General features: G+C 36.4%; 4 protein-coding genes across 5 annotated transcripts in view; 2 read left to right on the top strand and 2 right to left on the bottom strand.

Moving 5' to 3' along the window:
- Nucleotides 1–508, top strand: part of Swt1 (Swt1 RNA endoribonuclease) — a 31,252-nt gene extending 30,744 nt beyond the window's left edge. The window contains exon 13 of the mRNA XM_071587199.1: nt 254–508. Coding sequence (XP_071443300.1) covers nt 254–332 — 79 coding nt within the window. The 3' untranslated portion in view covers nt 333–508. The remainder of the gene's footprint in view (nt 1–253) is intronic.
- On the bottom strand, nt 496–12,153 carry LOC139690021 (phytanoyl-CoA dioxygenase domain-containing protein 1-like). Its single transcript, XM_071587200.1, has 5 exons — nt 11,845–12,153; nt 9,788–9,925; nt 8,436–8,733; nt 4,887–5,144; nt 496–1,029 (listed from the first exon to the last, which is right to left on the bottom strand). The coding sequence occupies exons 1-5, from the start codon at nt 11,866–11,868 to the stop codon at nt 830–832; spliced, it is 918 nt and encodes a 305-aa protein (XP_071443301.1). The 5' UTR covers nt 11,869–12,153; the 3' UTR covers nt 496–829.
- Nucleotides 12,154–13,219: 1,066 nt separating this feature from the next.
- On the bottom strand, nt 13,220–20,167 carry Surf1 (surfeit locus protein 1). 2 transcript variants are annotated; one of them, XM_071587437.1, is made up of 7 exons: nt 20,045–20,167; nt 19,821–19,958; nt 19,578–19,699; nt 19,305–19,505; nt 16,178–16,351; nt 15,764–15,907; nt 13,220–14,111 (listed from the first exon to the last, which is right to left on the bottom strand). In XM_071587437.1, the coding sequence occupies exons 1-7, from the start codon at nt 20,129–20,131 to the stop codon at nt 14,042–14,044; spliced, it is 936 nt and encodes a 311-aa protein (XP_071443538.1). In that variant the 5' UTR covers nt 20,132–20,167; the 3' UTR covers nt 13,220–14,041. The 2 variants fall into 2 exon arrangements, with proteins under 2 accessions (XP_071443538.1, XP_071443539.1); XM_071587438.1 differs by lacking the exon at nt 16,178–16,351.
- Nucleotides 20,168–20,247: 80 nt separating this feature from the next.
- On the top strand, nt 20,248–22,871 carry Pfdn6 (prefoldin 6). Its single transcript, XM_071588209.1, has 4 exons — nt 20,248–20,328; nt 20,429–20,499; nt 20,587–20,711; nt 20,792–22,871. Exons 1-4 carry the CDS (start codon nt 20,265–20,267, stop codon nt 20,910–20,912), a joined length of 381 nt encoding a protein of 126 aa, XP_071444310.1. The 5' UTR covers nt 20,248–20,264; the 3' UTR covers nt 20,913–22,871.
- The last annotated feature ends 2,209 nt before the right edge of the window (nt 22,872–25,080 follow it).

The raw sequence follows: 25,080 nt of genomic DNA, 5'->3' as shown, positions 1-25,080 counted from the left end.
GCATGTTTTTTCAAACATTAAATTGCCAGTAAAATTTTTAGCTCTTTGCTAGAATGCTTCCATTACTTACTCAGCAAATTACTTATTAAAATTGAATGTTAAACCCATTCTGTTATTAAAAAGATCTACCATTATTAAACCGGAACTTGGGTGGTTTTTTTTTTAGTATTTGTGCATCAATATTGAGTATTTTTGCATTAACATTGCTTAACTGCCTTGGTTGCTGTCTGATAAGCTCATGATTCCTTTGCAGAATGGTGCTTTTAAATGGGGTGAGGCAGTTCGAAGAGGTTCAGATGATACTCCTGAAGGTATTGAATGCAATCAAGTAAAAAGAGACTTTTCAAAATGTTACCTGTGATTATTAAGTTACCTTCTCAATGCAGCCTGCATTTGCTCAATCTTGTGCCTTTTTTTCTATTTATTTTTGTATTTGTAGCTAGCCTGTACGTAGAAGTGTGTTGACATTTTGTTAATAAAACATCTATTCTCTCATTTAAAGTGATTTATTAACTTGGTTAACATTATAGTTGCCATAATGGGTTATAAAAAAACAGTGGCAATAAAATGTACATATATAATTTGGTTATTTGGCTGTGAATTATACAACTCTGGTCATACTGTTTCATAATTCAAATAAGCAGCATTGAGGCCACTTATGTCACATGTTAAAATGTTAACTCACATAAGATGACCAGGAGTGAAGAAAATATTTGAAAGTATAATCTAGTAGCTAAAACTGATATGGTAGAGATAAATGAATGGTTTACATTGAATATAAGCATTGCTAAAAGTAATTCTTTGGTTGATTAAATGACTAAGATGGAAGTTAACAAGAAACGGGTAAATTCTGCTTATTGCCATACAAAGACATAAAGGACTCCCCCTCAGGAAGTTGTAGCCAATTCTCAGGAGAGTACTTGCTCCCCTGCTGATCAAGCACGTGGAAAGTGAATGCGTGGCGTGGATCACTTGATGTATTTGCGTCACTCCTGTGCACCACCAACCCATGAATCACTATGCAGGTGCCTGATGGAGAGAAAAAAATGATTATCAGTGTGATGTGGAAGTGTGGAAATTCAAAATGCACTTTCAAATTTGGAAGTAGTGAACACTTGGTCGCAGTGAGTGAGATTAGATTACAGAGTTGTACTTGAGTTTACAAAAAAATCACTGAATATTGGAAATATTAAAACTTCCTCCTAGGATTGGACAGCCAGATCTTCTGAATTGAATTTACCATTGTTAACTTCAATATGACAATTTGAATCAATACTAGCATCTAATCATTGTGTCTGCAAACCAGGTATGTCAACTGGTAATGAAGTTGAAACCATAATATATAAGTCAAGCCTTTGAGAGCAATCTGTCTGCTGTTATGATTATGTTTGATCTAACTAAAGCGAATTCTGCCACAATTACAATAACAAACAAAAAGTACACAAATATGGATTATGAGATCAGTTTTATTAAGTTATGGTCCACGTACCTATGCAACTGATAATGTGCAAACACAGGGAATATGATGGAAGCGCTGAGAATCAGATGTTATATCTGATGACAGACTGATTTAGGAATTATGAGCTTTTTGAAATGATACAATTAGTTTTTAGATACTGGTAAGTTTTCTTTTGGATTGAGTAAACTCCATCTGTAAAGTTGTTCGGGTTTCATCTTGCCAGAAAACTATCTTGGGATGACCTCGTCAACAGTATTTGGATTAAGCTGTGCAGAGTTCTCTGTCCAATCATTAAACTGAAACCTCAAGTCCCTTTTTGTGTTAATGATTGCAAATTGTGGTTATTTCCAAAGCTATATTATGTATAGGTAGTTTTGTGAGGACATGCGATAAGTAAAAAAATATACTGCTTCACCTTTGGAGCCCTTTTGGCACTAAGTGGGATGAACACTACAAGTTATACTTTTTAAGGACTGAAATCATAACTATTGTTTATACCTTAGAATTACTTATGTATGTAAAAGATAAGCAGTCATCCTAGCCAAAAAGGGCAGGCATTCATGCAGATAACACAATACACAAAGAAGAGTTTTAGCGGTCCCATTCTATGTGATTAATAAAACAAAACTTAGAAGCTTCCAAGAAACTGCGGGAGATGTTGTAATGATAACTTTTAATGAAGTCATCCGCTAATATGCATTACAATGCAACAATTTCAGAGTGTAAAAATCATTTGCCTTGACCAGGATTCGACCCCAGATCCCTCAATGTCTAACCGAGTACTTGAGCCAGTTAAGCTATCGAGGCTTTTATCCGAATTTTGAGTTCAAAGGATGCTTTCATAGCTTAACTGGCTCAAGTTCTTGGCCAGACATCAAGGGATCTGGTTTCGAATCCTGGTCAAGACAACTGATTATTACACTGTAAAATTGTTGCATTGTAAAACTTGGAAGGTTCTTACTCAAAGTTTTCATTCAACTACCAGAAAATACAAAAGAAAACCAATGAGGCTAACTCTAAGAAGATCTCTTAAGAACTGATGAAAATTCAACTCATTATACAGCTTGGAAGAGAGTTTCCAACATGTCTTTATGGGTTAATTGATATTTTGATAAATGTTACCTTTTAAATGTTAAACAAATTAAGATGGCTGTGTGTCTCAGCAACTGTAAACTTTGTGTGTTTGTTCGTATTTCCATGTATTTTAGAAAATGGGGAGATGTGGTAGTCCTGAGGTAGAGTGTTCGACTACTGACCATAGGGCCCAGGTTCGATTCCTGGGCATGCCTCAGTGGGCACCCCCAGCTTAATCCAAGCTATGTGATTTTATGGGTACCAGATATGCCTGGGAAACCATAGCCAGTACAGGGAAAGGAACTGGACCCCCTACCCTGATGTGTGAATTTCACATGCTTAGGACTGGGTGATCTCTACTATTACCCACCGAACTGACTGGTTGATTACTGAGTTTATGGTTTTTGTGTAATAATTGAATCTACTGGCTTTGTACTTAATATAATTTTTTATATGATAAATATTTTACAAAATGTATATTTTGTAACAATGTGTGATGAGATCTATTTCACATAATGTTGGCTGAATGATCAATAAATTATTAATAAGTGGGACAGTTACTGAAATAATTGATTATCACCATTCATTTAACTGTTGCAAGCTCATAAAAATTGAAAAAAACCATCTGTGATTTTAATGAAGTACAGGTAAGTGAAATGCTGTTACTAATTTTGACACTGTTAGTGTGTGCACATTTAACCAGTTATGCTACAGCCCACATCAGAGTTATAATCCTCGGGCGAATTTCCTTAATATGATCGTTTGCATGATGCATTAATATATTATTTCATGTTTATATAATATTATATATTATTATGCATGTGTCTGCTACCAGCTACCTTTGGTAGACACTTATCCTAAATATGGGTTCCAACAAAAACTATGGGCTGAAGCAATTAAGGGTAACTGTTTTTTTATTTATTATTATTTGAACCTGAAATAACAGCCTTTTCTTGAAAATGAAGTGGCTATAATACTTGTCAAAAATTTTGCAACTGAAGATTGTAATTGCAAAATGCCAACGTTTTCAAGAGATTTCCTTTTGGTTTTATATTTTCAATTACCTAAAACTAAAATAATAATGGGTAGTCAGAATTAACAATTTTTGAATACTTATACTGCAGATCAAATTGATTCTTCAAAATTGATACTTTGGCAATTGATCTTTAATGTTGTGAAGACCATTATATAATTCACAGTGATAACTGCTCTTAAATTATTACAAAATGGTACTGATATGTAAATTATCATCAATTCTATACTCATTTATTCTATTCAAAGAGTAGTGTTATAGGTAACCCTAGGGTTGGAAAGTTCAACTCTGAAATCAGGAAGCTGAAGGCTCACATTTGAAAACACATGCATTGGTCCTAAAATGTATCTTAGATATAAAGAAAAATCATGGCTTCATTTTCTGTAAATGTGAGGAGCACGACTACAACCGAAGGACAATATTTACTTGGAATCATTTGTGAAGGGCAGCTGTTACACCAGAAGGTATGCACATCGTGATAGCACAATTCAAAAACCATAGTTATCAAGCCAAAGGTAGGTTTGATGGGTGAGGGTTGAGCTGATCTAGTACTAAGCCCAACAGCATGTGGAACTCACATCACTAGGGTAGTACAGGGGGCTAATTATTTTTTCTGTCCCATCTGTGATGTAGGAAATCCAATACAGGAAGATCTGGTACCCGAAAATTCATGCAGCATTGTTTGAAGCTAAGCATGCCCAGAGGTATCACCTGGAATTGAATCTGGGACCTCCAGTCAGTAGTCCAGGGCTCTACCCATTGGACTACCACGTTCCTACAAATTAAGATCATCTGCAACAACTGATGGCAAGTATGAAGTTTACACAGCCCAGGTTCATCTTCCTTTATCCATTTATCTCTGTAGAAGAGCAGCTTTACATTCATGAATGAGATGTGTTTCATTGACTCCGAGAAAGTATTCTAGAGTAGTAAATTGCTGCACAAAAATATTATGCAACAAGTTGCACCAAGAGTCAAAGTCCCAGGAAGATGGGTTGAAGAATGCCTCAAGTAAATTAACCGTATCATGAAGAAGGGAAAAACTGAAGTGGCACAAAAGTTGGCCAAATGGCATTTCATTGAAAGAAAAAATTTCATCAGAGCAACATGATGATTTAATTCAAATACAGGAAATCAAGTACTGCACTAAAGGGGTGAGTGGGAATATAATGGCTGATTTTCAAACTGCAATTTACTTTTGACTTTGCTGCAGTGCCTAATCCCTCTTTATGACAACATGCCGATGTTTATTTAAGGCACTCCATTGCAAAGTATGAAGGTTTTAAAATGGAAGCATGGCCCTGGTTCCTTCCTACATACCCTTCTTAACAGGAACAGGACGGAATATTGATGATGGATATGAAGGAGCAGGTGCATTGTAGGTCAGCTGCACGCCATTTGATTCGGTCCCATCTCCTTGGGTGCGAACCAATCGCCTGTGAACACCAGATTTGTGTGAGCCAGAAGCAAACCACAGGCAGCCATTTTTAGTGGTGGCATCATCCAAGGCCAACCAGAAGCCAACGAGGGCGGATGGTGGATCTGCATATAAGTATGTTGCATCTTGATGTGGAAGCACTGCCAGTATTGGAAAAATACAAGTTAGTAATGCACTTCACAACAAAAATCATGATAATTATTAATGTTGGTCTAACTGTTAAGGTAGGTTTTTGATGGGCACCCAGACCACCAACACGCTTCCACGAGCCACATCTAATAGGACACAACATAATACTCTACTCTGCAAAAACCCATCTTCAATGCCCCACACTTCCTGCCTTCTGTTCTCCCCTCAAATCGCTTGTCTTCAAAATTCCATTGCCAATCAAAATGCCCTGATTCCACCTTTCCCTTTGAATTTCTGTCATCTCTTCTCCCCTTTCACCATGCCCATTACCTCTACGTTTTTCTTTTAATCCATTTTACTTTTTACATTCTTCTTCACATCTACGCTGCAATTTTATTCATTAGAAAATTCTCAAATCTATGTTTATTCTTGTGCCTCAATGACCAAGCAGTGATTAACTATAAGTAATGTTATTAATACTACTCTAAATGCTTCATATCCATGCTTTCACTAATCTCTTTCTCTAAATTTTTCCTCGAGGTCCTTGATATCAATTCCTCCTTTGTAAAAGCTTCTTTGCCTAACATACAGTACTGTTTTTCTCCCTCTCATGTCCATACTATTTCACCATCTTCATTAAAAACAGTTCCTAACTTACTCAGCCTTTTTTAATTTCCATTACATTTACTTGCTGGATTCATAATTCCTCTGGAATACATGTCTTGTGCATTGTTTCAGGTAACAATAATTTTGCTCCATTTCCTAGGAGCATCTTCAGGTTGAATCAACTTGAACCTCATCCATCCCTTAAGTTTACATTTTTCCCTTCTGTACCCATTCTATTCTCTTTGCGCAGAAATATTTTGACTGCTTCCTGGTGCTCCTTCCTTTTTATTCCAGTTATAAAATTTTCTAAATTCCATTTTCTCATCGTTTTCCCTTTTTTATCATCGAGAATGTGATGCTGCACTTAGTTAGCATTAAATTATGCCCTGAATCTGCATCTGCTACCAGGAAACTCTGCAAATTGACTCAAATGTTTCTAATCTGTGCCTAACCATAATGTAGTCCAACTGATATCTCTCTGAATACTCCAGCATTTTGCCCCGGTATCTATGGCTATTGTTGGTGTTTAAAACTAATGTTATTTGGGTCCAAATCATTCATTCTGCAGAAATTTATTTTCTCACTTTGGTATTTGTTCCTAAATGCCATTCCTAGTGATTCCTTGTTCCTAAATGCCATCTATCGGATGGGATTTAAAGCTGTGTACCCCTTGGCTCCTTTCATTAAGAGTAGGCTAATGCCAATACCAGGTTTCTCTTAACCCTTCATCCTTTCCTGTTCATTCCTAATGGTGCATATGACCTCAGCTGTTGGTTGCCTCCTATAAAAATTACTGCTACTACTTGTTCCTTAACTGAACTCCCCTACCTCGCTCCATCCCTCCCTTCACCCACCACCTAATTCCAATCCCCAATTCAATGCTTCCTCTCTGGGACATCTGCAATTATTTCCATTAATTGATTGCATACACTATCTCTTTCTGAAGAGGTAGTCAATGTACGTTTACCTGAATAATGACCAATTCATTGGTTGTGCTTTTACCTCTACTATAATGGAATTTGTAATTTTCCACAGACTTTATTTCACAGTACAATGCGTTTCATCATCAGTCACTGAAATGCATTTTACTGTGAAATAAAGTATGTGGAAAATAACAAACTCTTTTAATATGGACATCAAACAATTCCACAAAGTGAAGCCCAAAAGTGTAAAGTACATCTACTAATATCGTTCAATCATTCATGTTTAATGTTTGCTATTAATCTTTCTAATTTTTTGTTCAATATCACTGCTACTCCTTTCTGACTGTCTCCAAAAGAATTTCAAAAGATGCTAAGCTTTCTGTCTTCAAGCATTGAATACTTCAGATTACAGGGCAGTAGGTTGCAATATGTATTGAGATTTATTAATTTTGGGAATAGAATACAGAATTTTAATTTTGGGTTCATTGAGGCCACTTTAAATGATCTTTAATTCAGTTACTGATCAGGATGTTGAATATTTTTTTATGCAAACTTGGTGATAAGTCTTGGATGAACCACTTTTAAACAATCCTACTCTCCTTTCAACTTTTGCAATTAGATGAATGCCTTGTTTTGTGTTTTCCCCAATGCCACTGTTGGTATTCTACAGTAGTCTTGAGGATTATTTAAGCACTAGAAATTGAATTCAACTCATTCATTGAATACAATATGCCCTTTTAAATTACATTACTTAAAGTATCATGAATTCAATCCCGAAATCAGCATTGTGTTAATCAGTCTTTAGGCTGAAGACAACAGTTAACCGTTGCTCTGTTTGTGAGACCATCTCATTTAGGATTCTTTTTCAAATTTTCATGTACGGACTGGAATCAAAAAGATCTTGGACTATTAGCTTTGTCCCCAGTTACATCAGAATTGTCTTTATCCACCTTAGCAATGGGCACTGGAGGAGATGTTTTGGGGTGGGAAGCATGCAAGGTTATCTATAATTTTAATGTAGATGTAATTATGGGTAGTGTGTCACTCTGCTTTGGGTAGATATTTACTCGTGAATTCCAAGTATCACTTAGATTATTGAGAAAAATTAAATTTAGGTTGAAAGAGAATTAGACTTGGTATGAAGGAGAATTGTAGCCCTTCATTTAGGAGAGTGATTTCTCTAGTGGATAAATTGAAAGAAGAGAGGTTTGTTACAAAGTTGTTGAGAATAGAAGGGGGATGGATGGCGGGGGGAAAATTTTGGTTGCAAAGTACATAATTGGTGGGTGGGTTCATGCTGGGCTGAGAGGGATTCACTTTGCTTCAGCTGTTGTTTGCTGATGATCAAAATTTTACATTTGATATCTAGGCATAGGATAAATTCAAAATTGGGTAAGAAATGGGTAATTTTTATGTGAAATTGGTAAGCTGCTAATTCTAGATTTATGAATTTTGAAAAAAAAAAGGAATGCACGAGGGCTGAGATAAATTTTTGTTTTACTATTTCAAGGAGACCACGTGAACTTTTGTTGGCAAATGGGATCAATGATTTTTGAAATTATAGATTATATCAAATTGAAAGAATCTCTTTAAAACCCAGATACCAGGGGGAATAAGTACTTACAGTTGTTGTTACTTAATAAATTAGGAAAATCCTTTGGCTTAACCACAGCGTTTGGAAGAAATTTTAAACCAAATCAAAGTGAAAATAGTCCTCTAGCTCATGTCCACTCCATTCCAGTTCAGTTTATTTATTTGTACAAGATATCTCACCTTCACCTCCAATCTTGGGATTCTTGTAAATATACATGCTCTGTGTGATGACTGGGTCATTGAGACCGAGGCGATAGCAGATCTCTCGCACTGGTGTCGATGCAGCTGCCCGTCGAAAAACTGGATTGTGCTTGTGTAGAGCGTGACCGACCTTGTTTAGTAAATTCTTGGGTCCACCTGTCTCCCCATTGCCGGAATCGCCATTCAGGGTTGCGGAAATGTTTCCGTTTTCCACTGCAGATGCTTCATAAAAATAACTGACTTGATCTGCACTGTCCAGAAAGTATTCATCTCTCTTCTGAAAAATAAAATAGGAAATCAATCTGGAAATATTTGCGAGATAAACCTCAAGAGATGGTTGATTCAGGTTTTAGCTGACTGTAGTTATTGTTAATAATCCATCAAACTGTATTTCATGTTAATAATCCACCAAATATCTTAAAATGAATATGCAGATAAATTTAAAACCAACTTCTCAATGCTATGCTTGATTTATTTTGAATTAAAAAGGAGAAACATCGGGAGATTATACAAAAATACTATGAGTTCCAAGCATATTAAATAGTAAAGACATCTTTGCCAAATATGAAAGGGCAGTAAATAACATCACCTGAAATGCCAAATCTGTTAATAGGCAAATAATTATGCACTATTTGCATATGAATGAAGTTGACAACCAAATAATTTATTTACTAATAAAATGCCAAGAACAATTAAATAATACATGTAATGTGTCAAGATATATACTGGTTGTCAATATTTTCTAATGCCATTATCCTTCAAAGGGTTGTGCATTTTTATCTAAGTCATTTGCATTGTTGGTACTGGGTACTTCTTTGTTACCATTTTTCTACCATTCTGGAATACTATTTGTATTTTGACTAGCCCTATACCTCTACAAGTCACTTACAGGACTTATGAAACTTAATTATGGGGACTAAAAAAAATACTAAGGCCAAATGCCAAATATTTCAGGTAAACAACAGGAATTGACACTAGCAAGATGCCCCAGATATAAGAATAATTAGAAAATAAAATTATCCTTTCTAAAATTAATGGATTCATGTGAGGCATAGTGATGCATTTGTCTTCAGACCTCATTGCTTTTCCATTCTACGTGATAGCATAAATTGGGACAGGGTCACATAATAGTGCAGACTACTGAGCATGAACCAGGTATGTTCAAAGCAGACTCTGAATACATTCATATTATAGTTGTAATAACTGAATTCATGTGATATTCATAATGTTTCAGTCGCAGTGTTGGAATTAAAGAGGGATGGCTGAATCTAAGAGGGTGGTCGTATGGATTGGGTATCAACATTTCTCTTAATTTAACATTAAAAACATACCTTATCATCTCCAGATTTGAATACATGAGTGTGATTATCTGGAATGTTCTCTGCTAACTTCTCTCCAGCTTTTCTGAGCTCATCCACGTCTTCATTACTGAGGAAGTCTTCAAGAACTACAAAGCCATCTTGAAGGAACTTGAATCATTCAAAGAAAAAAAATTCAAACGGATTAGAAAATGAAAAAAGGCATTTAAGGTAAATCTTTCAAAGTCTTAACTGCCACGTTCATGTGAATCATTTTCTCAAATTTGACGATTTCCAGAAGAATTTTAAACAATGCAAAATGGTGATATCTTGTACTCAACTATTTCACTAATTTGGTGGTACATTGGAATACTTAAATATTCTGCCTGGAGAGAAGCCCTATGATTTTCTCACAGTTATTTGGAGAGTCATTTATTATTGACATTTTTAAGATGTGGTTCCATTGAATTCCAGTAGATTTAGGAAGGGACCCATGGTTTAAATAAAAATCATTTTAGCAAGAAATAATGAGCTCTACGGCCTCTCAGTTAAAATAAGAGGGGGTAAGAAACTCCAATGGCCGTAATAATTAGTCACAACTCTCGTCAGACCAAATGTTGCGTTGGTTTAACGGGAACCACGTCAGGGACCAACCACAACCTCTCGACCAGAATATCCTCTGTGGTGGTTCACGGAAAATTAATCTGTGTCAGGGACCACACACACTATCCTGACTGGAATCCTTCACGAGGCTGTGAGACCCCGTTAAAGAATTTCAGGTGGAAATGGAATACTCTCTACTTCTCTACAGCCTCGTGATGGTCACCAGTGACTATTTTGTCTAAAAATATATTTAGGAAATAACAAATGAACCCTTAACGTAAAGCCCTTAACCCTACACATAAAATGATAAGCATTACAAAACACCAGAAATATTTTTTCGTTGTCCATGTAAATGAAAATTAGATAATTGAAGTCCGACTCGACGTAATTAAAAGATTCCTAAGGCGTAAATAAATATCAAGCAACTAACTGAAAATGTTGTATATATGTTATACAATCAGCCACAAAAATAGGATGCATAGCTTAATCATCATTTCACTCGTTTATATTGACTTGCAATTAATATCTGATGCCTAGAATCCTCGATATGTTTCTTTTCATCTTTGGAAAATATACATATCAAGTCAACGGATGACTTAATTTAGTCACACTTCAATAATTGAAGAAATAAAATTTCTCCGTGGCAGTGAATGGAGCACAACTGCAAATACATTTCTGAGTGATGATCACCAGTTTGGCAAACTATCCCGCAGGAGCTAGGGGAACAATATCCCCGATGACAAAAACCGTCGTGAGCGAAGTTCAGACGAAGAATCGTTAATTATAATTTCCGTGATAAAAGCACGTGCATTAACAAATTGTAAACGAAAACTGGGTGCAAACGTTAAAAAAAATGACAAAGCTTGTCCTCAATATGTGTATTAACATGTAGGGCATTCATTTACGCTTTATTCACAGATAAAGATACGTTTAAACGTAGCTCAATTTCCATCTATGCAGGTGCCATCTGTTGCGAAAGATTCGGAAGTACGTTCTTTACGCAAACACAGCTGTTTCCGCGCCAAGGGATTTTACCTTTTAAGGTAATTGTTTTTCTGCTTCAATCATCGATTCTCGGAAACATTATCCTACTGTTAATCCTTCTAAAGCTATGAATTGACGCTGCACAATGAATTTGGAGTTAAACGCTTGGCTTCTTCTTTTCTTAAGCGGATGTCTCAATCGCAATGAGAATTTGGAAGGTGAATAACGCAAGACCAAAATAGTTCATTCTACACATGAAGGTATGACTGGGGATTTTCTAGTTTTTTCATAGAAAATTTAAGGCTAGCGTTCAATGGGATTATACGTTAAAATCTACGATTCTCTGCTATCATTTTCCGACACATGTAAAGCTCCACCGCTGCTTTAAGTATTATATCTGAATTTGATGAACACAGGTACCTTTTTCGAAATATTTGTAGTTTAAAAATTATAAGTATACGTGACAAAACATTATATTTTGAAACAAAAATGTTTTTCCTTACCTTTTCTACCAACGTGTCTGTCATTTCTTCAGCTCAGCCGTGGCTACTCTTCCTAACCGTGTACACGCTTGACCGATTGATGGTTATACTGAGCGCTCGCCTACGTGTGTCGACGCTTGGTCACAGGCGTCACAGGGCCAGTGCAGTGAATAAGGAGCTCACTCATTCGATGACTCCATCCCTCCCTATAATTCGTAGTGTAGGCAAAAATATCACGTATCTTTTCAAGGGTATGTTAGACGTAGTGATTGCAATTGATCCGTGAAATGAGTGGCGTTCGGGAATGTCATTCACGTCTATTTAATGTTGCGACTCGTTAAGATAAAACGGAGAATCCGATGGTAGTTCAAGGTCGATTCTTCTCAAGGCTAAGTATTCCAGTAAATGGCTCTTATAATTGCGGTAAAAAAATATAATTTGATTTTAATGTCAGGCAGAAAGGAAGCGAGTATTATTTACATGTTTATTATTAGTACTTAATGTACGCAGTTTATTCATCATTCATACGACGTCGATAGGACCTAAGCGAAGAGGCTCTATATGTTTTATTCCAGCGCTTCGAATGAATCACCGACGGTGGTAATACGAGTTTGAGAAAACTTATTTTGATCACGTTTTCGGTATCGATGTCAAAAGAGATTCTCGTATTTGCTTTAGACCATTTGCGAACTCTCCATTAATGACTCAAGGATCCAAAAAAAGCTATCTATACATCCCGGGTGTTAAGGTAGACTAGTGGCAAACAACTAGACACTCAGCATGCTGAGAAAGATGGCAATGACGTTTTTAGTTAAAAGTGTGGCGATCTTATAGCGCATGATTGTATTCATTTTAATAGAACTATGGTGTCATATGTCATGATCGAAGGAATGCATGTGCTTAAAGTTATTATAAGAATTGCAAAACTATCGTATGATTAATATCCACGATGCACAAAGCAATTGGATGTCACAAATTTATCAGTTAATTGACTTAGTAGATCTGGAAATAGCGTATAATCAATTTGTAAATCCTTCACAGTCATGCATACTCTTCAGTTTGTGAGACCTCTACATTCCTCTGAATACGTACTCGTGGAAAACTAAAATTTTGAGGAACTGACCCCTTTCATTTATTTTAAATTATATTCTACATATTCTGATTCCTTTTGACATTACTCTGGTTCCAAGTGATAGTTACCCATTGTTAACACGAAACTAAAATAGATTAAAAGCACTATTATGGCCTAAAATCTGTTCAAGATTCAACATATTTTGTTTTCTTTTAACGGATGTTTTTCCAAGCTTTACAAGGATGAAAGCAGCCTTTTGGTGCCACTTTAAACTAAAATATCAGGAAAAAATGTACGAAAATCCTTCTAAAAGAAATGCATTTATTGTTTTGAGTAAATTACACCACCATCATATTCTCGATTCAGAAATTTCTCCTTTGCTAGCAGTGTGACTGAAAGTCAATAAAATTGCCATTACTGAATAAGTTCAAACCAACTGCACCATAAGCAGAATATCAGGAACTATCCAAGTCTTTGTATGTGAGACTTGTAGCTTCAGAATAAGAGGGTAATTGTCCCTCTCAGGAACTTCTTCAAGGGCAGGCACATTCTCATCCATAGTGAAGCCTTTATTTTAAAACATCTTTCAGTATGCAGAACCTACATTGTGCAAGTTGCAGTAAGAGCTGACTCATTACAGAAATCAAACCAGCAAATTTTGGCAATAGAAAAAGGTCAGTCTGACAAGAGCTGCTAGAAACTGGTTCTTATCATTGTTGATGAATCTGGTGTAAAGAGACACCAAAAATTCAGCATTCCATATTGTAATACTACAGATATATTCATGTAGGTGAAATATTCTCTAACAGCAATGAAGTAAAACTTTCATTTACACCCTATAAATAAATTTATTCAACTGAAATATTACTATGATGTTCTGCTAATACTTCAATGTAATGTAATGACCACACCTTAAAGGCTTCCAGACTCAATTTGGTTGATACATATCTGAAATCAGAATATGCATTAAAAATCACATTTACATTTTATAAATGTAAAGGGATTGCAGTCATACTGGTTTAATATATCATGTAGATGTTGTACTTGAAACTGATTCAATTAACTGATAACCCATTAACCATTTATATATACTCTTGAGAAAAATGAAGAATTTAAACTTAAAGGCAAGTTTCCTGAGAAATGCATTCATAGAAGTGGCTTCCTGGCAATGTAGAGTCGATGCCACAAGTATCCTGTCACCGCACTCAGTGTGTACCTGAATGGAAAAAAAATATATTTAATACATCCACACAAATAATATTTAACAATGATATGATTAATAATACACATACCAGGATAGTCCCTAGGGCTGATTTAAAAGTATATAAAGCAGATAAGCAAACAGGGGTGAGAGAATTAACACTGAATGGAGGGCTTCAGTAAACCAATCTTTCAGGATTGAAATAATAGGGTATAATTATGCTTTTCATATTTTTCCTTTTTAAATTCTATTTGCCTTATGGGTACTAGGGAAAATCCATGTGCCTACTGGGATCTTGATAAACCTATTGCACATGTTATATTTTTCCCCACACACCAGTTTTCAAATACATATATTCTACAGTTTCAGGCTTGAATTTGAGGAAGTATTTTATATCCATATTAAAGGATTTTTTTACTTTTTCACGGAATTTATTTTAAGGTACCAACTTATGGTATCATCAGGTACAAGTTTCATCTCATGGAGAAGATGTGGATATACAAAAAGAAATAGAGACATCGAACCTCTAAGATTGGAGACATAGCATTTAAGCAGGTGTATTTCCCATTGTAAAAGATTAAGATAGGTTTTAAGTTCCATGAAATAAAATCTTAATCATATAGTCAAAAATGATTTCACATTTTTCAAATAATACAAGTATATTGGCATGTGCATTTTATCTCAAAACCTGTTATACTTAATCTGCAATATACTAGTGCCTATATAGTTAATATATATAATTTATATATATGTTTCGCCATAAGGCAAAACCCACCACATGGCGAACACACATTCATTCACATGGATACAGATGTAAGGAATAGGGATAGGAGCACAAATAAAAGACAAGCATAAGAAAGTTGGGGAAGGTGGAATCAAGCACATCATAAGCATAAAAAAGTTTCCTTGACCGGGATCTTCAACTTGCTGGGCCAATGCTCGGACCATTAAGCTATCAAGGTAACATAAATTACACTGAAATCTGGGGGGAGTTAATGCAATCACTTGCCCCGATTCTTTGGCCAAATGGCATTTGGGAGCTATGTCACTCACCAAAGAAGAAATGGACTAGGACACAAGAGGAAAGGATAGTAGGGAAGGCAATCATACAACGGCTTTAACAATAAGAAAAATAGCATTTTGTGGCACCTATATTCAGAAGAAAGAAATGAGCCACATCGGCCAAATACACATTCAAACCCACCAAATAGGGAACAAAATCATTGGCACAGATATAAGAAGGGATAAGAACACATAGAAGACCAACACAGGAACAGTGGGGAGGGTACTTTTCCTTGTATCTGCATTCATATGAACAAATATATATATAAATAGCTTATAATATACATACAATGTTCATAATATGTATATACTATATGGGTCAGGATTCAAATCTGGGTGATGCCTCTGGGCATCCCCAGCTCCACCCAAGTTGGGTGTGATCTTCCTGCGATTCTGTAGGTGGCACACAGGGAAAGGTCTATTCCCCCTTATTACCTTTTCAATTCATGACCTGAAAGTCACCTTGAGCTTAGTACATATTACGTAAGCTTTACCCTCAATTATCAAGACAACTCTTGGGTTATTTTTTTTGCTTTTCCCTAACTGAAGCGTCTTGACCTTCCGAATCGTCTGCAAGGATTAGAAAATTTATTCTGAAAACATACCATGTGAAAATGTAAGAAAGGTGCTCATTTCGCAGTGAGATGCATGTTTGGCCACCCACTGGACCTCCTCTCACCGTGCTTGAAGATGTAGCATCAATGAAAACATGATCACTGCCAGTCGCTTGACACATTTCGTTTAAGTTCCTGGAATTCAAAGAATTCTGACATAATTGCCCAAAACTTAAGAGACAAAGACTTTTCCAATTAACCAATTGTTTACTTCAAAATATTTGTTGTGAAACCTATGTGTAAATAAATACGAATTTCAATCAACGAACAAATATTGCAAATGGATGCTTTCTATACATAATTTAAAATTATAAAACTGAAGAAAATTTCATTAAACCTCTACTAGTGTAATGTGTGAATAGACACGGTATCCATGGAAATATCACTCAATATCGAAGCACTTACCTGTAGAACCAGGAGTTTGATCGTGGATTGTTCTGTGGCATGAAAGGCGTTCTTTCCTCATGAACACGCACTATTCCAACAAGCTCTACTTCTCCACCAATTTGACCCTCCTGGCGTGTCTCTGCCCGTTTATATTTAGTTGGTACCCAACCTCGATTCACCAAAATTGTTAAACTGGAGAAATATAATTACAACTGAAATATGATAATCACCAGCAAAGCATTATGAATGTGAATAACCAAAAACAAACTATGCCATCAGAGTCAACCTAAACCATGCAAAAGATTGACATGCCAAACATTATTGATCATATTTTTAGAGGCCTGCTTCTTTAACCATTTAATTTTGTCATCATGCATTGTTTGTCATTTACCTTAAATAGTGTGGACTGGTTAACCTGTTTATGCACTCTCTAGTCTCACACCATAATGGCAATACTAAAATACATATATTTTTTCTTGAAATAATACACAAGTAATGTAAAGAAATGTAATATCGCATTAAATTTAATATATATATATATATAACCACAGATGTAGATTTTTAAACCATAGAGACACAAAGAAAGGACACTCACAGTATGTTGTTTTGACGTTTCGACGGCTCGGCTGTCATCTTCAGAAATTGATTTCTGAAGACGACAGCCGAGCCGTCGAAACTTCAAAACAACATATTGTAAGTGTCCTTTCTTTGTGTCTCTATGGTTTAAAAATCTAAATGTGTTTTTATATATTTGTGCGTCATCGAAAAATATTAATTACCCTGCTCCAAACATATTTTCATCCCCCCTCCGCCACCATCACCTTCTATGTTTTTCCCACCCTTCTAACGCTGCCGCTCCAAACCCTTCCCTTCCGAATTCTCTCCTACCTTCCCCTTCCATCCATCGCTCCAGCCCTCGTATTCTCTTCAGTTCTATCACTCTCTTCTTTGATGAAGGTGGCTGCGACCACCGAAAATTCGAAAGTTAGTGAGTCTCTTTTTTGTGTGTTTCTATGTTTTGTCTGTGTCCACTAGGGCTGTGTGTTATACATGATATACACAGTAATCAACCCGAAGGTTGGTTTAGTAGGTGATGGTAGAGATCACCCAGTATTAACACACCCTATACGGCGTGTGAAAATTCACACATCAGGGTAGGGGGGCCAGTTCCTTTCCCTGTGCCAGTTATGGTTTCCCAGGAAGACCTGGTACCCGAAAAATCACTTTAGCTTGGGTGAAGCTACAGGTGCCCAGAGTGCCTTGCCCGGGACCCTCTGGTCAGCAGCCCAACGCTCTACCCACTGGACTACTGCGACCCACACATACATTATATATATATACATATATACACACACACACATATACATATATATATATATATATATATATATATATATATACTATATACTATATATATATATAAATAAGGGTATTCACTCAAGTAACATTCCCTTAATGAAACCATGGAAAAGTTTGATTGTGAAAGAATCTTTTTCCAGTGATCTAGCTGCCCTTGAATGAAGTAATGGGTGATACAGGGTAGACAAGATTGTATTTTCCTTAATTTAATACCAAAGAGGAAGGAATAGAAATAAATATTCTTCCGCTACCTCCAGTTCAAAACCCAGAGGTAGTAGAATTTTTAGTGGTATCCCAATCAGTACTGTGGGTGGTTTGTGGATAGCAATTGAAGTATGTCAACTATCACATGGGACATTAAACTGTGGACCTCTTTGTGCCTTTCATTAGAGTAAGCTAATGCTAACACTAGGTTTCTCTCCACCCTTCCTCCACTACCTGAACCCCCGCTAACTTATGTCCATAATCTAGCTGATACCTGTGTGAGTCACCTGGCATTTTCCATGCATACCTACATCTTTTGTGGTGTCTAAACCAAGTGTTGGGGATGACTAACTCTTGTCTCCTGCTGAACTCAGTTGCGTTCTCCCTGCGGTCATTCCTTGTGCCTAAATCGTAGTCTCCCACCTCATCACCATCTCTTCCTTTGCCTGTCATCACGTGGCAATCCACCATCACCATCAAATGTTTTCCATCAGAAACACACGTCATTATGTCCTCAAACTGATCGTACATCCTATCAACTTCTTCCTCCTCATGATTGCTTGGTGGCATGTATACCTGAACAAAGACCAACTTTGTCAGTCCTGCTTTTATCTCTACTATTAATATTCTATCTGTTGCTTGCTCAATGTTGACTACTCTTCTTCCTACCTTTTTATTCAATATTATAGCAACCCCTCGTAGGCTGTCATCCCCTCCGTTGTATATTACTCTATAACTATCACTCCAATAATCCCCACCTTCCTTCCATCTCACCTTGCATAAACCTAAAATGTCTTTATTTCCTGTTTCTATCTCTTTCTTTATATTTTCTTATTTCCCTGTCCTCGACATTGTCCTAACATTGCTAGTTCCTATTCTACCTAATTCAGTCTTCTGTCCTGCTGTTGTCTGTTATTCTTTGCTAAGGTTTCGTGAGATGATGACCGTGGAAGCCTTGCCTCTCCCGCTGCCAGGCACGACACACGGCTTAGATTACACTTAGTCCCATAGTTGCCCGGACTGATATTCACTAAACTGTCCATCATAATTTTCTTGGGAATGATAATTGAGGTGGTTTCCCGTTGCCTTCCTCAATAGTGTTTTTAAGGTGACACCATCACTCAATGGTCACTCCATTGGGGTCAGATGCCTTTGCAGCCACCTCACTGAGGAACAGACGCTGCGTGGACTACCTTTCGTTAGGCTCCTTACCGTCGATCTATCTGGCATGGGTGACCCTAGCAGGATTAATTATTATTACTCCTGCCAGCAGTCCTAGGGGTCATGGGAATGCACAAGCCCTTCCACCACGTCAAGGTTGTAGTCCATGGGAGAGCGAATTACATAGTTTGGCCATTATTTTCCTCTTAACATATAGTCCTTTGTTTGAAACAGGGAACCATTTTATAATAAATATTTGGCAGGTGTACTAATTGTTTGACTTAAACTACCATTGGGTGTTAGATACAAAACCTAGGATTTTATTCGAACAACAAAGGATAATTCAGCTCCTGATCACTCCACCCTATTGCTCATATTGATCTTCTATAAAAGATATCTATTTCTAAAGATGCATATTTACTTTCTATCACTCAGTTGAAAAGGTGTAATCACCAGCCATCCAACTTGTCCTTTTGTAGCAGCAAATGTAGGTGATTCTCCCGCTATAGTTTTATCCGCGCTTTCTATGAATGATCTTGGACCCATAAGAAGTTCTTTCTCGTGTATAAAGGTGCCACGAACCTTCACTGGGCAATACTCCATACTTTTCAATTCTTCTACTCTGCGAAAAAATCGGATCATGTATTTCGGGCGACGCTATATAGTCCTCATGAATCATGCGCATGAAACTCACGCCTCGGGCATCGTAGTGGGATCAGCGGATGTCTTAGACATTAGCTCATCAATGAGCTTTAATTTCCACTTTCGCCGCTTGACTTGCCATGTTCCAAGCAGAAATGTGGAAATTGGAACTGTCTACAGATAAAAAAGATCTCAGATATAATAATACACGACATAAAAGTATCTAAGCATGATTGTGGGATCAAAGAAGAGGGTTATCACACAATGATTTGCGAAAAAAATCATTGGTGGTTACCAGCAAAAACCATCCCATAGGTCCCAAGTTCTTTTCCTTACTACGGCCAGTCTGATTATATCCAACCTTTGCATAGCTGGTTTGTCTTTGAAAAGAAGTTCTCGATCCGAAGTTCATATTTCGGAATAGGGGAAACGCCTAAATTGAGAGTATAAAGTACAACATGATTCACTGAAACATTATTAACTATACTGGAATTTTTATTAAACTGACCCAATACCCACGTTTCTGCTGTGTACATTAGATATTTTAGAGCACATAATTAGTCTTTGAGATTGTATTCGCAGAGCTAAACAGCTTAAGATATACATTTCCTATGTTTATACACACAGCGGCAGGTAATAAGAAAGGCGCATTTCGTATTTACTTTGTTTTATTCATTTTCGCTTTCAACTGCTTTATGAAGTTTTTTTTACCTTCATCTATTGTTTTGTGTAAGAAATCATGGCGGAAGAGGTGCAAAGGAAAATGCAACTAGAATTAGATAAATTCAAGCAAGTTCAAAAAGGTCAGTATACTTTGAAATGTAATCCTGTTTCGATTTTTCAGGTGAATGCTACCGCGACTTGTATAATGACAGTAATAGCATAATTTCTTTCTCACCCAAGATTACCAACGTGCTGTTTCTATCAGACAACAACTTGATGGGCAACTCAGCGAAAATACATTGGTGAAAGATGTACGGAACGTGTGTAATTATGGAATTTTTATTACTTTATCGATTTATATAGGTTATGTACTGACACAGGTAATTGTTTCTCTGCAGGAATTAGACATGCTTAAGCCCGGTGCAGAAGTGTTCAAGTTAATTGGACCGGTCTTAGTGAAACAAAGTTTAGAAGAATCGAAACAAACTGTCTCCAAGCGAATGGACTACATAAAAGGAGAATTGTAAGTTTTGCGCAGCAATTGTTTTCAGCTTGATTGAATATGGGTTCTATGATCTCAAACTTTTATTTTTACTTGTTAAGGAAGCGGCAAGAAGACCTTTTGCAAGACTTGGATAGGAAGCAGGACCTGCATAGAGAATCCCTGAATAAACTCCAGCAACAGTTTCAGCACATGCAAGTGAAGGCAGCCATGAACGCGTGATAAATTATTTGCTAGTGAGATGCATCGTTGCTATGTTTAAGTATTTATGTCTTTATTGTGCTCAGAGCGAATTTGTTTCATAAAAGAATACGAAAGTTCAACTTAACACGCATTGAATTAACGGAATGGAATCAATCATTATATCATAAACGACCGATGTGAATGTAATGACATTAAATGTGGGTTTCTGTGCTAACACAAAATATTCACGTGCCAACTAATGACTAGATTTAACCTGTTTAACCATGTGGCATATCAAGTACCTTTTTACAGGTATGGAGTTGATGAATATTCTCCGTTATTTCAAAAATTCAAGAATTACACATACATGCATAATACGACTTACATCCCTTATTTTTACATTTACTCAAGGATTAATATTTAAAGAATGTAACGTCTTGAAAGAAAGTTTGTTTTGAATAAAATGTTTCTAATGCATTTGTATTTAAGAATCTTCATCGTTAATTTCCAACCAAACGATTGGCGTAAGTTGGCCTACAGTCTTACCAGTAAATGCCAATTACTCTTGTTCCCTATATATCCAAATTATTTTGGTTTAGTCAACCTTACTTGTGTTATTTACCCTTATTTTTATTATATACTATTGTGTTCGTCATAAACTCGACTGCCTCCCATGGTTGTTTCTGAAGAAGTTTTTGAATTGGCCATAAATACGTTTTCATCGTGGAAATTTTTCTGTCCATTATTCTATCAGGGAAGGGGCTGATAAATGGTTAGTCAGGGGATGTGTGCCGTTCTATACTCTTAAGCAAATTCGGTCTGGGAAACATTTTGTGGAGAGGGTGAATGGAAGAGGCATAGAAATCCTGTGCGTGGATTTGTGCCTTAGCCTTTTGAAGGTTAATTTAGTTTCTTTTGTGTGGCCAGGAGCGTTTGCGCCCTTTGTTTTTACTGACTACTCATGGTCTGTGTACAACGTTTGCACACTATTAGTAACATGCCCACACTAAACCCCTCATTGCCCTTAGTACACACAGGACTGCTGAAGTGCAATAGACTTATACAATGCAAATATGTGTAGGCTGATATCAGCTTCAAGTCTAACAACATTTGATGACTCTCTGGACTCATTAGTAACCCAATGTTGTTATCATCTGTCTGATGAATTTTTGTTTAGTTCCATGTACTGTCACAGATCATGAGCTATTGCATGCACCTTGAAAATGCACCAATGCAATTGCTCTCTGCAATAGGGCAACATTCATCCTTTTAGAATGCTCTTGGCATACCAAGGAAGTTTGCTGAATTATCAAAACTTATATTCTTCGGCTTATTAGATCTGCTTTATGTAAATTTCTGGTTGATATAATTTATGGCATTTTGCTCCAGTTTCTTGTTACATTTTGGTCAAAAGTGGATTGTATATTGGGTTCAAATATAGTTGAGTACCAGTATGGAGTAATGAGGTATTCCATATATTGTACCATTAACACAGACTTGTCTGTTTATTTTTTCTGTCTCTGCTAAATGGTAAGCAATTTTAGCCTTCCATCCAGATATTGTTGCTGAAATACAATTGATAAATATGTGCATGGCAATAAACTGTTTGCGGAATCAGGTTCCTCTGCAAATGTGTATATTGTGAGTATAAGTGGTACAATCTATGGGGTTTAATTCTTAAGGAACTTGGTGAAAATTAGGGACCCATCTGGCTCCCAGTGGATCAACACTAAGGAACCCAAAGGTTGGTTTGTGGTGCAGTACAATGCATTGATATGCCTGGAGATGTTTGGTTTACATATGAATATGGAACCCATAAATTTAAGTAAAGATATAAAAGTAACGCAAATACATATAAAACCTATGGAAAAGAGCATGTTACGAATTAAGGTAAAAAAATTATGTAAGGAACTACATGAAATTGGTTTAAAAAATTAGAAAAAACATTTAACTGTAACATTTCAATAAGTCATTCATAAAATAAAACTGTTAACTCTGTGATAAGTTTAATTATTTTTTATAAAAAACTTATCTTTCCTTCGTACCTACCCGAGGTGATTGGCTCTTGAATATCATGTAAGCCATGGATTAAGGTCTATGACCCATATTGAGTGTTCTTTAAAATAGTCAATGCAGATATTTAATGATCTCATTTGTGACAGTATTGCCCTTTAGTCGCACCCAGAAATATTATGAGCATATGTAACTATTTAATGTTGCTAAGAGAAATTTACTTGGTTTTTAATGGATCTTATTGCCTAAGCACTGCTACATTTCTATGCACCACCCTGAAAAAATTGTATTTTACAATAAGCCAACATCTAAAATCTTCATGCTTACTGCCTCCCCTGATTCCATCCAACATGCATGTATTCAACTTCGTTGACCCAACATTCTCCCCTCGATTGCAGTCAAGATTCCATCATCACTGCATCCATTTTTCCTTCCTTCTTTGAATTTCTCCCAACAGCATTCTCTCCTCCACCACAATGCTCAGACTCCTTGTTTGTTCCCTTCCATTTCATTTTTTCATTCATCCACATCTTTGAAGCCTCTCATCTATCAAAGTTTTCACAGGTCGTTTCTTTGCATCATTAATTATGCTCCACGTCATCAATTCCCTTCTCTTTTTAAAAACTTTTTGCCGTATCAAATTCTTTGAATTACCTCATCAGTTTCCCCAACCTGTGATACCTTTCTTAAATAGGTGAACTGTTTTAAGAGTTCCCTGTGTATCCCATCCCCCATACCACATTATGATTAGCTCTTTGATGTACATGCCCATAATTGGTTATGTATGTGCTTCTATATATTTTAATAACTCAATGCTTGAACATTAGATGTATTTCCAAATATTTGGCCCTTTTGCTACCTCCATTGGTTCTAGGGAAGCCACCAATATTGTCTGATTCACTACAGAAGAAGTTTCTCTTTGGCATATGCCATTTTATCTACCGCATAAATATTTGAAACTATTTTCTGGACTCCAAATGAGTCTCAATGATGTCATCTCTTTTTTTTTATTTTTCCTAACTTTTCATCTTGGGGCTTACATAGAATATATGTTGAACTTGAAAGCATGATATTGATATGTGGCAGTATTGCAATAATGGGATGCATTTAATGAAACCATAGTCATATTGCAAGTGTGTAATGTTTTGGATCCCAGGACATTTATTTGCATGTGAATTAATGTCATATTGACTCCCACTGTTTTCACGTTTGGTTTTGGAATCTCCCACAGGGTATGATTATGTATGGGAAATCATTACTTGCTCTTTGTGGTGATGACGGGACATTCAAATGCATATTTTTCATTTGCAGAATGATTCCTCTTAAATTAATTTTTTTTAAAGGCTTTTCTACGTGAATGTAAATATGTTCCTTTGGGAAGGAAAAGAGTGCGTTGTCTCAAAGTATACAGCATTGTGTTCATTATTAATGCATAAACTTTTTCTGTTAAACGATGTCTAGAAGTTTTAAGTTCTTAAGAAGACCTTAGAATTGTGTTATAGTTCTAAGATGCCATCTATAACCAAATCGATATTTTGACTTCTAGTTGTACCAATATCTAGATTCTGATCAAGCAGTGAAAATTTTAAGTTTATTTAGTTATTTTCCTTTTATTTATGGGAAGTTTACCTGCTTAGGGTAGGTTTTAGATAGACCTAGGCATCGCATACTCAGTAGTGTTAGGTAAGCTCCAACTTGCATAACACAAGATGTCCTTAAATGTATATCTACTCTGGATTAAAGAAACTCATTCTTTAGCTCTGCATACTTACTATCTCCCTTAAATCCACCCAAAATGCATATAATCTCCATCAGTCTCCCAGTATCCTCCACTAACTGCCACAGTATCCAGCATCCTACTGCCACCTCAGAGTGTCTCCTGCATCCATCCATTTGCCCTACCTTTGTTGAACTTCTCCCTACAGTCATCTCTATTCGCCCACCTTGCCTAGCATTTATTTGTCAATACCCATGTTATTTTATCCAGTCATCCCCTCTGACGCCATTCAAATGCCTCGAATCTACCATTATCTTCTTGCTGTAGAAACTAAGTGTCTGAGCCGTACAAGACTAAATTCCAAATTTAAGTTTTCAGCAAGTGTTTCTTCACATCTTCTCTCAAGGAGTCCTGTGTGCCTGTCGTCAACTCCCACCTATTTGTTAAGGCATCATTGCATGAAACAGTTCTTCTTTT

This window comes from Hetaerina americana, unplaced genomic scaffold, assembly GCF_022747635.1.
Source record: "Hetaerina americana unplaced genomic scaffold, ioHetAmer1.1.p SCAF_3, whole genome shotgun sequence".
Classification (NCBI taxonomy): domain Eukaryota; kingdom Metazoa; phylum Arthropoda; class Insecta; order Odonata; family Calopterygidae; genus Hetaerina; species Hetaerina americana.
Note: the sequence above shows the minus strand (reverse complement) of the source record. Positions and strands in the feature narration are given on the sequence as shown.

Excerpts from the sequence above, each read along its gene's own strand:
- LOC139690021 (XM_071587200.1), bottom strand. The coding sequence starts at position 11,868 with ATGACAGACACGTTGGTAGAAAAG. Across the intron at positions 9,926-11,844 it reads CAGACACGTTGGTAGAAAAG|TTCCTTCAAGATGGCTTTGT; the intron begins GTAAGGAAAAAC and ends GAATGATTCAAG. Across the intron at positions 8,734-9,787 it reads TCAAATCTGGAGATGATAAG|AAGAGAGATGAATACTTTCT; the intron begins GTATGTTTTTAA and ends TTTATTTTTCAG.
- Surf1 (XM_071587437.1), bottom strand. The coding sequence starts at position 20,131 with ATGTATATCTTAAGCTGTTTAGCTCTGCGAATACAATCTCAAAGACTA. Across the intron at positions 16,352-19,304 it reads TTTCAACTGAGTGATAGAAA|TTTAACAATTTTGGTGAATC; the intron begins GTAAATATGCAT and ends ATATTTCTCCAG. Across the intron at positions 14,112-15,763 it reads CTTTCTTACATTTTCACATG|GTACACACTGAGTGCGGTGA; the intron begins GTATGTTTTCAG and ends TTTTCCATTCAG.
- Pfdn6 (XM_071588209.1), top strand. The coding sequence starts at position 20,265 with ATGGCGGAAGAGGTGCAAAGGAAAATGCAACTAGAATTAGATAAATTC. Across the intron at positions 20,500-20,586 it reads AAAATACATTGGTGAAAGAT|GAATTAGACATGCTTAAGCC; the intron begins GTACGGAACGTG and ends GTTTCTCTGCAG. Across the intron at positions 20,712-20,791 it reads GACTACATAAAAGGAGAATT|GAAGCGGCAAGAAGACCTTT; the intron begins GTAAGTTTTGCG and ends TTACTTGTTAAG.